This window comes from Muntiacus reevesi, chromosome 13, assembly GCF_963930625.1.
Source record: "Muntiacus reevesi chromosome 13, mMunRee1.1, whole genome shotgun sequence".
Classification (NCBI taxonomy): Eukaryota; Metazoa; Chordata; class Mammalia; order Artiodactyla; family Cervidae; genus Muntiacus; species Muntiacus reevesi.
Genome location: NC_089261.1, coordinates 58,568,258 through 58,585,348, shown reverse-complemented (window position 1 = coordinate 58,585,348; position 17,091 = coordinate 58,568,258). Strand labels below are relative to the sequence as shown.

Below are 17,091 nucleotides of genomic sequence, written 5' to 3'. Positions count from 1 at the left end.
GAGTTGGATCCTTGGGTGGGAAAGATGCCCTGGAGGAGGGCATGGCAACCCACTCCAGTATTCTTGCCTAGAGAATCCCATGGACAGAGGAGCCTGGCTGGTTACAGTCCATAGGATTGCAAAGAGTCGGACACGTAATAAACCATATAAGTTAACTGCGAAACAGTAGTTATTTTTCTTCAATCTTAGTCTCACAAAACAAAATTGTATAGTAAGCTACTCAGTTTATCTTGTGTTAAATTTTAAAAATAAAAGTAACTTCACTTGCTCTTTGTCTATAGCTCCCAAGGTTTTGGTGCATGGAAGAGAATTCATTTATTACACTAATTAACAGCATTATTGATAACTAATTGAAAGTAATTCTAACTCCTCTTATATTCTTGTTTTACAGCTTGGCTCATCCTCTTCTGTGCCTTTTACATCTATTTTTTCTCAACTTTTTATGACTGTTGTGGTTCCTCTCATTATTGGACAGGTAAGGTCTCCAATTCTCTCCGCTCTTTTTCTTTATAGATCAAATTGTGAATTCTTATGTAGTGCCAGGACAGTTAAGAGAAAAGCTAGTCAGGGGAAGAGATGGTTAAATAAAAATCTAAGACTGTGAAACCCAAGTTTCCTCAATCACAATAGTCTTATCTTTTTATTTTTTTAATGAGCATCAGTCTGCTTTGCAGATATCTATATATAGGGACACCTGCATACAGTCTTGATTTTTTAATTTATCATCCCTTATTGTAGCTATGTTGCTTGCTTGAAAACATCTAGCAAATCATTACCTTGGTTTCCAATAAGGTGTCAGCATTTAGGACCATTTGAGGAACAGGCACCTGCATTTGACCATCCTCTTAGACTTCTCTGATAGCAGTGATCATGTCTGTGATGCTATAATTGATTAAAACAAACATTTAATTCTATCAGCTCTGTAAATTTGATCTTAGAAAATTTAGTTTCCTTCATTATTCTTACTGAATTAGACTCAGAGAAGGAATTCCTAACTTCTTATAACAGGTTGATAATGAGTATATAATTCAATTATGAGCATACAAATTTAAAAACAGGTTGTTGTTTTAATCCTAGGTAGCTGCAGTGACAGCATACAGAATTTAATGTACTGCTAAAGCTAGTGAGTCTTAGCAAAATAGTACATTAGGATGGTGAAGAGCCCAGACCTTGGGTTAAGAGCAACTAGACTCTGGTTCTTAGTCCTGCCTTTTATTTGCTGTGTGACCTTGGGCAAGTTATTTAATCTCCTTAGCTCCAGGTTCATAATTTATCAAATTGTATAATAATGGTACCTATCTTAAAGGGTTATTGTGAAGGTCACATGAAAAAAGATGCATCTAAAGTTTTTTTTCCCTCATATAGCCTGATAGAGGTAAGTGTTCTATAGCTTCATCATCATCTTCAAATTCCCTGTAGATACGAAAGAGGAAGCAATTCTTTGAGGCATTAACTGTGTAAAAACGGTGTGTGTATAGACATGTAGTCTTGACCTGCTGTCTTAGGTTCTCCGGGAAGTCAAGTCTGAGACTGAGGTATCCATGCAGGAAGTTGAATGGGGGAGGACCCTTGGGATCACCAGCAGGGAGGCTGAGACAATTGGGATGAGGAAAGGGTTGTCTGTGGTGCTGCCCCCGTGGGCTCTCAGGCCGGGCCCACCCCTCGGAGACATGAGTGCCCGGTTCTCCTCTCGCCAAGAGCAGTCACCACACGCTGCCTCCCACCCCCATGGCCCCCTCGCCCGGGAGAGGTCTACCCTTGCCTGCGTCTGCTGTCTCAGCAGCGGTTCCCAAAGAGGGCCTCAGCTGAGCTTCTTCCGTCAGTCAGACCGCTGTCTGTGCTGGGAATCTCTTCCCGTCTCCAGCCAGCGTCTTCACTGCCTCCAGGGTAGTCCTAAAAGCAAAACAACCCGGGTTCTGTTATTCCTCTCCTCAGAAACTCCCCCTGGGGCTCCCTGTCACCGGCTCCTCACGTGGCCCACGAAGCCCGCCCAGCCGAGCCCAGCCTGCTCGTCAGTGTCCTTCACGTCCCCTCCAGCGGCTCCTTCACAGCCTTCTCTTCTGCCCTGCGGCCTGCCCCCTCGCTGCTCCATGCCTGTGCCTTCTGGATTCCTTCCTTTCTGGCAGAAAGCTCCTGCTCACCCCCAGAGACTCAGGACAGAGGTGCCCTCAGAAGCGCGCTGACACCCCGGCCCTAGATTAAATTCCAGTTCTCCCATCGTACTTGACTCATCATATATATTAGGAGTGACAGTAAGGTAGCACCCGTGAGCTTCCCAGAAGCAGGCTCTAGCAGAAGTGTAGCATACTCAGCTGGTGAAGAATCCGCCTGCAATGTGGGAGACCTGGGTTCGATCCCTGGGTTGGGAAGATCCCCTGGAGAAGGGAAAGGCTCCCCACTCCAGTATTCTGGCCTGGAGAATTCCATGGACTGTATAGTCTGTGGGCTTGTAAAGAATTGTACACAACTGAGCGAGTTTCACTTGCACTTCCTTTCAAGAGTTGGATGTACATTGTATAAAAACTTTGGCTGAAGAAAACTTTGAATTTATCCTCCCAGTAGCCCTGCCAGCCATTTTCCCCAAGATCTCCAACTTCACTCAGTCCTGTCCAACTCTTTGGGACCCTTTTGCATTCCATGGGCTGTAGCCCACGAGGCTCCTCTGTCCATGGGATTTCCCAGGCATCACCGACACAATGGACATGAGTCTGAGCAAACTCCAGGAAATGGTGAAGGACAGGGAAGGCTGGCGTGCTGCAGTCCATGGGGTCGCAGAGTCAGACATGACTGAGCAACTGAACAACAGCCAGCTTTGCTAGAGAGAAATATATCATTGGTTCCCATCTTGTTTTAAATTCATGGCCCCATATTTAAAATGTCCTTCAGCACTTACAGACGTCCTACTCTGCTTCCTTATGGGATCATTTTACCCTGTCCTTTGTTTTCAAATCCCCTGTTACTTCCCCTGACACTCTCCCACTTGCCGTTACCCTTGGGTCTCACTGACTTTGCTTCCATTTCTGAAATCTGTCAGCCTCTGTCCTGTCCTTCTGTTTGGGACACATTCCTACCTATCACCACCTCAGAAAGGCCCTTTCTCCACAGGCTAGCCATTCAGCCACTAGCATATTATCCAGTTTGAGCCTCTGTTTGGTATGGATCATTATCTGCTTCTTGTTTGCTTGTCGTTTTTGCTTTTTATTGATTTCCTCAAACGTGAGCTCCATGAGACCAGGGACCCTGCCTGCCATTTAATCTCTGTTCATTTGCTCACTGACCAACCTAACCTTTGCGATATGGTCTTTGAGGGCCTCGTCAGATGTGCTCAGCGTCCTGCTTCAGAGGAACGAGGTTCCTGGCAATGCAGCCTCATTTCTCAATCATAACTAGAGTTGCCAATATTAAAGTAAACATTTCCATAGATTTTTATATGCATTTTAAATGAGATTTTATTATTACCTGTTAAATAAATGTTGGGAACTAGAGAGAGAAGAAAAAGACCAGGAAGGGTGAGTGGAAAATATTTTCCTTAATCTTTTAGTGATGATAAAATTTTTATCATTCCGTTTTTTATTTACATTTCTTACAGTGGGCTTTATTTGCTTTTGAGTGTATGTGCTTTCTCCAGACAATACTTCTTTTGGACTGAAATCAGTACTGAATGACTGGCCCATCAGTCACATGTGGTCTCTCACACTGACACGTGGGGTCCAGTTTGGTCTTTGCCACTGCCTGGCTATACACATGCTTTCTGGGTCTCACTTACCGCATTTGTAGAGCTAAGAATTTAATGTCTTCCAGCTCGGAGATGCCATGAGTGTGTGAGATAAGATTAGTCTTTCTGTAGGTGGTTGGGGGATTGCTTGCTTCCGTCAATTCTAGAAAGAAATTAAGTGTGTGTTATTGAAATGTTTCTTCTTTTCTGATAAAGCCTTCACTGTATCTAAGTGCCTGTGACAAATGCTGATTTTATGCGTCAGATCTGAGAGATTTATGAATCAATGTTAATGAAATAGAATTTCCGCTACCTCTGAAAAATATTTTTTAAAAGAGCACCCTAAACCCCACCTCAATAAGTTAATAGTAAAAGTCATATTATTTCTCATTTATGCATTTTCCAGTCTCTTGTTCTTGCTTTGTTTCTCAGTTTGAGATTGACTCCTCATATTAAATAATCTCCAGCTGAAGTTGCAGTTAATGTTATTAACGCTAGTAAAATTTTACACTTATAAAATTATATTAGGTTTTCATTGCTTCACTTGAATTGCTCTGGGAGAAGAGTGGCTTTTATTAATACATCATGCAATGGGATATATAGGTGAAGAGTGTTGTGATAGAAACTTCAGCAAACTGGGACTTGGGAATAAGAATAGTTGTTATTTACCATGTACAGTCCCTGGTTCTAAAGCATTATATTTATTTAATCACTTAGACCTCACTACAATTACTAGTCTATTCATTTTAGAGATGAGGCACAGGGAAGTTAAGGAATTTGCCCAAGATCACACAGTAAGAAGCTCCTAAGTCTATACCTTGAGCCGCTGCCTATTGTTCACTCAAGAGACAGAGGTGAGAGTCCTAATAATCCGTGTGACTAGCTTTCTAGCATTTGATGCAAGCTGTTTGGGCTCTCAAGTGCCTTGTCTTCAGCTGTAAGCTGAGCAGGATAGAATCTGCTTGACCTTGCTCCTGAGAATGGAAGTACATGTTAGTAATAGAGGGAAAGAATTTCAGAGAGTGAAGTCAATGATGGCTGTTTCTTGTATCCATTTACTATTATTGTTTCCACTTTGTTTAAAGAAAGTGAAATATTAGTTTGAATCTACTCAGTATTTAATAAATGTTACATAATTGGACATGATATCACATCCCCGACTGTACATTTCAAAAGCACATTAATGAAGAAACAAGTCACTTTCTGAAAATATATATATTCAGTGGAGTAGAGGATTAAAAATTGAAGATTAAAAAAGGCAGACTCACAATATAAAGAACAAATGAGTGGTTACAGTGGGGGGGGCGGAGCGGAGCAGTACAGAGACTGAGGCGTGAGAGGCACAGACTGTCGGGTGTAAGACGCGCTCAAGGATGTACGACATTGGGCATAGTCAGTATTTTGTAATAACTGTAAGTGGAAAGCAACCCAAACCACTACAGTATTGTAAAGTAATTAGCCACCAATTAAAATAGTTTTTTTAATTGTATGAAATCTTTAAAAAAATTTTAAATAAAAGACACAAAAAAATTCTAAAAAATTGAAGAAACAATCTAAAACTACCTGAAAAAAAAATAAACTTTAAAATCAAACTTAACCTGAAGAATCAACCATTATACATCCCTGCTCAAAACTCAATTTATAAGTGTAAAGACAGAATGGAAAGAAAAACACGAGAAAATGCCCTGGAAAAAAAATGAAGAAAACAAAATGATGGCTATTATACTTCTCACTTACCTCTGCATATCAACCTTCTTCACCCAAGACTTATTTTTCCAGGGGCTCAGCTTGGAGATCATGCAGTAATTGACATGCAGTTCAGCTTATTGGAAGTACAGGGATTCAAAAATTTAAGTTTCCTTTTAACCTTTCCTGGTGCTTAATTTAAAATAAAGAAAATCAGAATGCAGAGGGTAAGACAGTAAAAGCAAAAAGCTTCCTGTGGAAGACTTTTTCCCCTTATATCTCCATAGTGAAAAGCAAGCAAGTTAGTGAGGATTTGTCATTTAATTTTGAGCAAATGCATCTCTGTGAGCTATGAGGGAAAATGAATTAGTATAGATTCTGAAGAAATTTACAACAAGCCACCTCACCAGAATGCGTTTTTCCATTTCATTTTGACTTTTTTTCCCCCCAAAAGAGAATTCTGAGTGGTTTATATCAGGTTGTGTTCATCTATCTCTAGCAAAGTCTTGTTTCCTGTAAGGTTATTAAACACTAGTGTAAGGCAAAGAGGTTTGGAGAATCTTAAAATGACATGAATTCTTTTTTTTTTTTTCATTTATTTTTATCAGTTGGAGGCTAATTACTTTACAATATTGTAGTGGTTTTTGCCATACATTGACATGAATCAGCCATGGACTTACATGTGTTCCCCATCCCGATCCCCTCTCCCACCTCCCTCCCCATCCCATCCCTCTGGGTCTTCCCAGTGCACCAGCCCTGAGCACTTGTCTCATGCATCCAACCTGGGCTGGTGATCTGTTTCACACTTGATAATATACATGTTTCAATGCTGTTCTCTCAGATCAATGACGTGAATTCTTGACGAGAGGAGAATGTTTGTGTCAAAAGTGGAAGAGAAGTTGGGTTTCCTGGAGTTTATATCCTAAGCCCGTATTTGAGGCATATCAACATGACTTCACCCAGTAGTTTGTGAAATATTTTAATACTTTTCTAACTACACAGTGCAAAAGAAGGTGTTTTGTGATTTTAATTTTAGAAGGAGATGAAAACGCCCTATCAAGGCTGGCAAAGTATAGAAACACAGACAAATATCACTATAAGACTAAAAACAGTAAAAAAACAGTCTATTTTCCACTAGGATTATCATTTCAATTATGAGTCTGTACAGTTTCCAAGCTTCTAGTTTTTTGAGATTCAGCATCCAACATGAAGAGTTGAGTGGAAAGGCATGTTAGCTAAGAGGATGCAGAATTTGGTGTCCCTGTTTCTTGCCATATTGGAAGAATCCTAATATACTATGAGACTCTGAGTACTTTGTAATGAAGAAAGAAGTACTAATTAGGTTGACTAAGTCAGATTAAAACTTATAAAGTTGATTGACGTTTACAGGTTTGTCTTTGTTTTTAAATTGGTGAGTTACACCTCATTCATATTTATTTGTTTATTTTGTCAGAGGTGGTGGGGGAAGACACTTTTACTTTTGGAATTGGGATCCTACATTCTATAATCTATTGCAGAGAGAGAACTTCTGTGTTTTTAACCATTATATATTTAAACACAATTGGAGACTCTCAATTTCAATAACTCCGTGTAATTTCCATGTTTTATTTCCTAAGGATGTTGAGTTGCATTGATTAGAGCAATTATCAGCATTAATGCTACTAGGAACAATAAGTTATGGAATGACCTTTTAAGTGAAACATATGTGACCTTCTATTAAGCAGCTACCCCCATGGTGCCTGGAGAAGGAAATGGCAATCCACTCCAGTATTCTTGCCCGGGAAATCCCATGGACAGAGGAGGCTAGCGGATTATAGCACATGGAGTCTCAAAGAGTCAGACACAACTGAGCACACATGCCCCATGGTGATATATCTGAACATGGGGCCATCTGAGTCCCTCAGTTCAGTTCAGTTGCTCAGTCGTATCCAACTCTTTGCGACCCCACAGACTGCACCACACCAGGCTTCCCTGTCCATCACCAACTCCCAGAGCTCGCTCAAACTCATGTCCATTGAGTCGGTGATGCCATCCAACCATCTCATCCTCTGTCATCCCCTTCTCCTTCTGCCTTCAATCTTTCCCAGCATCAGGATCTTTTCCAGTGAGTCAGTTCTTTGCATCAGGTGGCCAAAGTATTGGAGTTTCAGCTTCAGCATCAGTCCTTCAAGTGAGTATTCAGGACTGATTTCGTTTAGGATGGACTGGTTTGATCTCCTTGCAGTCCAAGGGACTCTCAAGAGTCTTCTCCAACACCACAGTTCAAAAGCATCAATTTGTCGGTGCTCAGCTTTCTTTATAGTCTAACTCTCACATCCATACATGACTACTGGAAAAACCATAGCTTTGACTAGATGCACCTTTGTTGGCAAAGTAATGTCTCTGCTTTTTAATATGCTGTCAAGATTGGTCATAGCTTTTCTGAGTCCCTCAGGCACCAAAATGTGTGTTCTGATACATCAGTCTGTAATGCTGTGTAATAGAACTACTATTTCTCTATACCTGACTGCATTTTCATTGTAAAGAAAGAAATGAACACTAGATAAATTGCTATGGTTTGCAATTGCTTTTACAGAAACAAAACACAATTTTTTAATAAATGCAGCTATAACTTTAATTCCAAGTTGTACTTTTAAAAAATATTTAATGCTATTGCGGCTCAGGGAGTAAATAATCCACCTGCAATGTGGGAGACCTGCGTTCGATCCCTGGGTTGGGAAGATCCCCTGGAGAAGGGAAAGGCTCCCCACTCCAGTATTCTGGCCTGGAGAAGCCATGGACTGTGTAGTCCATGGGGTCACAAAGAGTCGGGCACGACTGAGTGACTTTCACAGACACAGACATTTCTACGTAAAGCCCTCTTTCTCCTCCCATCCAACCCACCCTTCAAGGTGCTGCCCCTGCCCCTCTTACCAACCGGTCAGCTTTCTGCCAGAACACCTTCTTCAACACTTCTTTCACCTACTGAGTCCTTGAGGTGGAAGGAAATTGATCCAATAGCCGTCTACCCACAGGTTCTCTGGAGAGTCGTTTATTTGTTCTTGAGGATCTGTGAAGGCATGCCTCATTGCGAATTAAGCCTTTTTAGTGACAGAGTGGAAGATGACAGAACCCCATCGGCCTTGTCAGGAGAAGTTCCCTGACCTCATTATTGCTAATGGATCATGGTAATTCAGCCTGTTGTGAAATCTCATGTTCAATTATGCAGGATAATGAGTGACTCAGAACTTAATGTGTCTCAACTCCAGTCCTCATTATCGGGTTTGTTCAGCTTCTTTCAAAAGCCAAAGGTTTTAAATAGAGTGGTTCACTTTTACATCCAAACTTAAAGTTATCGCCAGTGTTCAGGCTGTCCTGAGTTGAAATATCTGATTTGATTTTAAAATATGGGGGGATTGCCATATAACTTCATGTTCCACTCACCCTTTTGTAGGAAAGTTAGGACAGGTTTATTCATTTTTAAGTGTTAATTCTAGAATTCTAAAAGCATGCAAATGGCATTTGTCTTTGGATTCACAAAAACTCTAGATATTCAGCATCTGAATTATTTAAACTCCCACAATACATGCACTTTTGCTTTTCAAGCATGAGTTATAATTTAATTAAAAACTTCTGGTGCATTGCTAGCATTTTAAATATTAATATGTTCCATGGATCACTTTCGATTATCTACCGTCTTGAAATTCTTGAAGATGTCAGATTTTTAAGATTCCCAAAGTTACACTTGGAGTTGTCTGTTGAGGCAAAGGGGACTGTGATAATTACACACATCCATTAGGATCAGCAGAGGAGATAAACTTTGGGGAGGCTTAATGGGCATGTCTCACTGACAGCCAGCAAAGAGCATTTGGCATGATTAAGGATGGATTTGAATGCAGTTGAAAATATACTCTCATTATGGACACCAGTGGAAGCTGCACTACAAATGTTAAATTCCCCAGAAGAAGAATGGGGTGGCAGGGAAGCTTCGAAATCCACTGCGGCCCTCATCCAAATTATTCTCTTTCCTTTCTGCCTTTCGCTGTCAGAATCACTTTGCGATGCCCAACCCGACTCCCTCTGAAAAGAGGCAACCTGTTGGTCTGTGTGTTTCAGATTGTCCGAAGATACATCAAGGACTGGCTCGAAAGAAAACAGCCTCCGTTTGGTGCTGTCAGCAGCAGTGTGCTCCTCATGATCATCTACACAACCTTCTGTGACACGTTCTCGAACCCAAGTATCGACCTGGATAAATTCAGTCTCCTTCTCGTACTCTTCATAAGTAAGTCGGAGGGCGGGCTGTCCTGGCTCTCTCCTCAGCCTCCCCACTAGCAAAGCATAACTATTTGTGGTTCCCTAAATTCATTGCCAACGTTCATTTGATTAAAAAAGAATACTTCGCTTCATATTATATGTAGTGCTCAGATCATGTGTATCTGTTCTTTAAAAAGACATCAGCATCTACTTATGACTTAATCTCCTTTATTTATGTCTGATTTATAACAGCTGATGAAAGACGCTGTAACAGCTATCAAATTCAAATGTTAAATTGACCACTTTCTTGCCCATTTAAAAAATTTTAACTTGAAGTTTATTTTACCCTTTATTGTGAATTAAAAGTGGGATTTATAAAATATGGTACTGTTGTTTTCTGAGTATAGTAATTGACTGCATTGGTTAAAATGTGACTATTTAGGTAATTTTTTTCTATTATTAATAAAATAAACCCAAAGTAATAGCATTTCAAGAAGCAGCAGATTATACAATGCAAATAACTTCTAGGCTCAAAAACTAAGCTCTTGTTCCGTATACCCCATAATACCAAAGACAACCTTTGGTAATTGCAATATCAAAGAATCTTTTGTTATTAAAATCAACATGAGTTATTCCAAAACATAAGTTACATGCTACCGCCTTTGTGCTATTTGCTAATATTCATCGGATAAACCAGCTTTTCCTAAACTGAACAAATTAAATAACCAAATTTTAAATCAAAGAAGGTTTTAGACCTGTCCTGAGTAGCAAATATCATAGCTTTTATCTGGGGTTATCTTTCATAAGAACAGATCAAGTCCTACTAGTTTAAATGATTCTGTCAGTTTAGCAATGTGTGTTTATCTGGCTTATTCATCGATTTTGTCCTTGAGTTCCCATAACTTTCAGATAAAACTAAACATACCAGTAAGTAGGCTGCAGATACTGCTATTAGAGGGCTAATTTAGATTTAATCTTTTTTTTTCAGTATGTTCTATTCAACTGAGTTTTATGCTTTTAACCTTCATCTTTTCCACAAGGTAAGTGATTAGATTTGTGTGTGTGTTTGTGTGTATGTGTGTGTGCACACATGTACTCAGTCATGTATGACTCTTTGCGACCCTATGGACTATAGCCTGCTAGAGTCCTCTGTCCATGGCATTTCCCAGGAAAGAATACTGGAGTGGGTTGCCATTTCCTCCTCTAGTGGATCTTCCCCACCCAGGGATCAAACACGAGTCTCTTGCATCTCCCTCACTGACAGGTGGATTCTTTACCACTAGCGCCGCTTCCTGAGAATCATGCTCTGTGCTTGACTTCTAGGCCCCTACACCCTTCCCGAGTCTTCTGTCTCCTGGCTGTTCCATCTTGCTCTCGCCACCATCAAGTTCTAGGCGTTACCAAGCGACCTGTTCTTGGCCCTCGTTTCATCGCTCACACTGTGTGCTTACGCAGCCTTCTCTGTTTTACTGGCTTTAGCTCTCAGCTTCCTGCTGATGAACACCGGACCTTCCACTGCAGTGTTTTCCCGGAGTTCCTGCTCTGCTTCCCACTTCGCTTTTGGATATCTTCACCTGACTGTCTTAACAAGACCTCAGACTCAAAACCTTCAAAATGGAATTAATCTTTTGCCCTAATACTTTGTCTATCTCTCTCTTTTTTAATGAGCATAGTACTAGTATATATTGAGTTCTTTATGTGTACGAGTTTTTCCAAGCTCTTTGAATGTATTAACCTATTTCAGTCTTACAATAACCATATAAGTAAGTGAAATCATTCTTTCCACTTTACAGATGAGGGTAAACCTGCTCGTCTAAAAATCACACATGGCTGAGCTGGGATTTGGACCCAGGGAGTTGACTTACTGGAGCATGTATTCTCTTCTCTTTTTCTGGAGTATAGCTGCTTTACAATACAACTAAGTGAACCAGCTCTAAGTATATACATATATCCCCTCCCTCTTGGACCTCCCCCTCGCCCCATCCCACCCCTCTAGGTCATCGCAGAGCGTGGAGCTGAGCTCCCTGTGCTAGATAGCAACTTCCCACTAGCTAGCTATTTTACACCTGAAAGTGAAAGTCAAAGTCGTGTCCAACTCTGCGACCCCGTGGCCTGTAGCCTGCGAGACTCCTCTGTCCATGGAATTCTCCAGGCAAGAATAACTGGAGTGGGTAGCCATTCCCTTCTCCAGGGCATCTTCCCAACCCAGGAATCGAACCCAGGTCTCCCGTACTACAGGGGATTCTTTACCGTCTGAACCACCAGGGTAAATTTAGCATGTGGTGGCGTACGTGTGTCAGCGCTGCTCTCCCGGTTCCTCCCACCCTCCCCTTCCCACCCTGTGCTCACGTGTCCATTCTCTGTCCGCATCTCTATTCCCAAAACTAGGTTCTTCTCTACCATTTTTCTAGATTCCATGTATATGTATTAATATATGATATTTGTTTTTCTCTTTCTGACTTACTTCACTCTGTATGAAGGAAACTGTCATCCACAGAGTTGCTCAGACTGGAATCCTTCACATAATTATTTTTTCAATGTCTTGATCCCGCCTTGGTCATATTTCTTGTGCTTCCAAAGCTGCTTCCCTAATTCAGGCTCTCGTTGCCTTTCTCCCTAGGCTATTGCCATGGATGTCTTTCTGGTATCTTCATTTGCAGACTGAATTTTTCTTGTGCATTTCATACTATTTCCAGTGGCTCAGAGTTCTGATAATAGCTCTCTTGTTCAGAGATCTTCAATGGTTATTCAGTGCTTGCAGAATGAGGTTCGTTTGAGAGGCTGAGTGAACCACTACTAGAGTTCACACTGTCTAAGCTATAGGTTGAGATAAAATCTTTGCTGTTCCCTAAAGGAATCTCAAACAGTCTCATTTCTGTCCTTTGCTTAGGCTGGCCCCATGTCAAAATTGGTCTCTGTGTCCTATTTCATCTTTCTTATTCTTAAAAGCTCGCCTCTAATGCAACTTCTTCCACCAGTATTATATGTTCAACAGATACGAGAAAGTTACCATAGTGAATACTACACGTAATGATTTTGACCCTGTAGGACTTTACAGACTAGATATATGTACTGATAGCTGAGTGTTCTGTTAGTGCTGCGGTAACGCAGTTCAGTTCAGTTCAGTTCAGTTCAGTCGCTTACTCGTGTCCGACTCTTTGCGACCCCATGAACCACAGCACGCCAGGCCTCCCTGTCCATCACCAGCTCCCGGAGTTTACCCAAACCCATGTCCATTGTGTTGGTGATGCCATCCAACCATCTCATCCTATGTCACCCCCTTCTCCTCCTGCCCTCAATCCCTCCCAGCATCAGGGTCTTTTCCAATGAGTCAACTCTTCGCATGAGGTGACCAAAGTATTGGAGTTTCAGCTTCAGCATCAGTCCTTCCAATGAACACCCAGGACGGATCTCCTTTAGGATGGACTGGCTGGATCTCCTTGCAGTCCAAGGGACTCACAAGAGTCTTCTCCAGCACCACAGTTCAAAAGCATCAGTTCTTCAGTGCTCAGCTTTCTTCATAGACCAACTCTCACATCCTTACATGACCACTGGAAAAACCATAGCCTTGACTAGACAGACCTTTGTTGACAAATTAATGTCTCTGCTTTTTAATATGCTATCCAGTTTGGTCATAACTTTCCTTCTAAGGAGTAAGTGTCTTTTAATTTCATGGCTGCAGTCACCATCTGCAGTGATTTTGGAACCCCCAAAAATAAAGTCAACCACTATTTCCACTGTTTCCCCATCTATTTGCCATGAAGTGATGGGGCCAGATGCCATGATCTTAGTTTTCTGAATGTTGAGTTTTAAGCCAACTTTTTTCACTCTCCTCTTTCACTTTCATCAAGAGGCTTTTTAGTTCTTCTTCACTTTCTGCCATAAGGGTGGTGTCATATGCATATCTGAGGTGATTGACATTTCTCCCAGCAATCTTGATTCCAGCTTGTGCTTCCTCCAGCCCAGAGTTTCTCATGATGTACTCTGCATATAAGTTAAATAAGCAGGGTGACGATATACAGCCTTGACGTACTCCTTTTCCTATTTGGAACCAGTCTGTTGTTCCATGTCCAGTTCTAACTGTTGCTTCCTGACCTGTGTACAGGTTTCTCAAGAGGCAGATCAGGTGGTCTGATATTCCCATCTCTTTCAGAACACAACCCATAGACAATTCAAAGAAGGCAGTTTCAAAGAGAGTGGTAGAATAAGACTCCATGGAAGAGATGGGATTTGACATGAGTCGTAGAGAATAGCTAATTATTTAGCAAATGCAGACGCAAAGAGGGAATTTGGGGAAGAAGAAATAGTAATACACATGTAGACACACACACACAAAGACCTGGTGGAACAATAGGAGTAAAAGCAAATGGAAAATAATACTAGTAACTGGGAAGTTAAGCTTGGGCCAGATTGCCAGGCCCTTGAATGCCAGTTCCTGGCAGTGAGTTGCCACAAGGGAAAGATCCCGGCTTGTTTACGAAGCCTGGAATGGTGTCAGAATGTGGATGGTTCAGGCCTCGCATTAGGCACTTGGCTCTTAGAGCACTTGGTATGGTAGGGGGCCAGTTGTAAACAGTCAATAAAAATGTATTGATTGGTGTAATTGGAAACATTTTTCCAAGCCTGTGCTTGTGATTTATGAAGTAAGAATAAAGCCCGGAGCCATTAAGTTACAGAGAAAATGTGACTTAATTGGGTAAGTCTGAGAGTAGAAGCTACTTTAAAGTTCTTTTTATATGGCTCGTTACGTCATCTTCCAAAAGATGTTCGGCTTTTGCTGGTTGCTTGGTTGTGGGTCCTTGTGGTAAAAGTAATCATCAGACTCACTCATCCATCCTGTGAGGGTAAGTGGAATACAGATACCCCGTCAGTGGCTGAAAAATGCCTTGAAGGACCACAGAACAGCCACTATTGGAATTATTGCTGAGGGAGGGGGTGGAGGTGGGGCATATCCCAACCAGTCAAATTAGAAGCGAGGATTTTCCTCATGAAGGAGGCCGGACTTCATAAAGCCTTGTGGTTTTGAGTCTCTTCTGTTCTGCCTTCACTGAAGTTCTGTTGTGTTTTGGACTTGCTTGGCCCCCTGCCAGACATGCATGTTCTTTGGTAAATAAAAGAATGTGGAGTAGCTATAACTCTACTCCTTGGTACAGGTTGTATAACCCCAACACATGCCATTAAAATTTGGACATGTTTTGATTAGACAAAAGTTATGATCTTCACATTCTATTTTCACGTTGGAAGACCCCATAGCTCCTGAGGATTTTATTGGAGAAATGAAAAATACCAACATTTATTGAACCCTACTCTGCATCAGGTACCATGCTGCAGTTACTGCATTTGTTATTTTGTGTAAGTCTGACAGCAAAAGACCAGAATACTGTGCATTTGGTTGCTAGTTTGCAGATGATGACCCACACTTAGAGTAGTTTAGGAACTTGCCTGAAATCAGATTTTAGTAGTTTAGTGACTTACCCCAAATCAGATGGCAGATACTACACTTAAGAGTTGCATGTCATCTCCATTTGACATTTCCAAAAGCATTTACCCTTGCTGTTTCCACCACACTACTTCAGTTACTTTTAAAATTCCTAATACTTGTTTTGACTGGGGAATTTTGTAGTGATTATGTGACTGGACTCTTCAAGTTCACACACACACATACACACACACACAATTAGTCAACAAACCAAGAGTTAGAACAAGAACCCATTGGTTTATACTTTGTTGAGTTCTTTTCCTACTTCTTGTTCCTTCCTTCTTAAAATTAATAAAATTGGCCTATAGCAGGTTTTTCCTTTAACTTACTAGTCCAGTAAAATTAAAAGCAATCCAAATAACCAGAGACAGAAATCTCATCAGAGAAATCAATCTGTCTTTTTTTGTACAGTATGCCACTGACCTCTGATGGTGGAAGTCTAGCATAAACCAGGAGAGACCCAGCCAAGAAAATTCAACTTCCCTTCAACGCTCTGCTTACCTGGTTAATATTTCTTAGGTTTAGAAACCTGACCTATTACCTCTGTAGTGTCTGGCATGGGAGCCTCTTCTATTAGTACTCTGAGTATTTAAAGTACATTTGAGAGTACATTCTATATCCTCAATTATCGGTTCAGAGAATAGCATCAGGGTTGAAAATTCCAACTCTGAAGTCAGAGGAACTTGAGTTTTCATTCTGTTTAATAACTTTATAACTTTCATCAGTGTCCTCATTTATAAAATGAAAACAGTAGTAATACCTATATCATAGGGTCATTTGGAGAATTAAATGATATGTACATAAAGCCCTCAGCATAATACCTAGCATACAGTAAGTGCTCTGGAAATGTTAGCTACTGTAAAATATTTGTTATATCACAGTAGTTTATATTATTTCAAAAACTAATTATGGAAGAGAGAATTCGCATTTCTGGTTTTGTAATACATTCTTTTTGACACTTCTCTGTCACAGTTGCTAGGAATGGGGAGTTCATTCATCAAACCAAGAGTCCTTTGACCATAGTGACCTAAGCTTTCTGTGATTTTCGGAAGCTTCAAAGTTAGGAGAAAAATGTTGAAAAAGCTTAGAAAAAGAAAGCAGTAATGGGGAGCCTTTTCAAAATAAGACAGTTTGGTAGGTTGACAACTAGGGTAGTAGAAACAGAGAATGTTTCTAGAGTGACAGAAGAAACCAGAAAGGAAGGAAAAGGGAGAAGACAAATATTTAAGTATTTGTACTGGGTACTTTGGTCCTTATCAGAATGTTTTCTGTGAGATGTCTCATGCAGCCTCAGGCCATAGCCCAGGCAGGGAAGAGGGGTAACCTGAAGAGTAGGAGAGGGGAGAGGCAGGCAGGGGGGAAGGGAAGACGAGCCTTGTTAGTAACGGGAAGTCTGCTTACTGCTCAGAGCTGGGGCAACTCGGCCAGGGCCCTGCTTAACTTGTTTAGTGCCACAGAGCTGGGGGCAGACGAGGTCTCCTAAAAGCGGTGAAGGCAAAACACGGGTACCGAGGTTAACAAAGCAAAGTTTTCACGTGGAACTTTCCCCTGTAAAAACAGTGGGCTTAGACGAGACTATCTCAGAGGACCTTTTCTGCTCCACATTCTGTAATTCTGCTGGTAAAACCTTCTGACATGTTTTCCTCTGTGGGTACTGCAAAGGCAGGCAAAATAAACATTATGTGGAAAACACCGATTGAAAGCTTTGTGAGAGAATAAAAAGACCAGTTGGGACGCAAAGGAAATAAACACCTCGAGGGAAGCCAAAGTAATCAAAAGACTTATAAGAACGAGATAAAAAGAAAATCAATATTAAAAAGAGATAAGGTAGAATTGGAAAATAAATAGTAATGCAATTCCTTTCAAGAATGTGAGCAGGCACAATAGAGATGATAATCATTGAAAATAATTACAGTCATTACTACTTAGTATAATGTACAGGACACTTCGTTTTTTTTATGTTGTCTTGACTTTCTGC

At 41.0% G+C, this 17,091-nt stretch overlaps 1 protein-coding gene across 3 annotated transcripts in view; it reads left to right on the top strand.

Moving 5' to 3' along the window:
- SLC10A7 (solute carrier family 10 member 7) overlaps nucleotides 1-17,091 on the top strand; it is a 293,931-nt gene that overhangs the window by 238,896 nt on the left and 37,944 nt on the right. For 2 of the 3 annotated variants that reach the window (XM_065903970.1, XM_065903969.1), the window contains exons 7-9: nucleotides 392-475; nucleotides 9,497-9,662; nucleotides 10,623-10,674. In XM_065903970.1, coding sequence (XP_065760042.1) covers nucleotides 392-475; nucleotides 9,497-9,662; nucleotides 10,623-10,674 — 302 coding nt within the window. The remainder of the gene's footprint in view (nucleotides 1-391; nucleotides 476-9,496; nucleotides 9,663-10,622; nucleotides 10,675-17,091) is intronic. The other variant, XM_065903971.1, reaches the window with a different exon arrangement.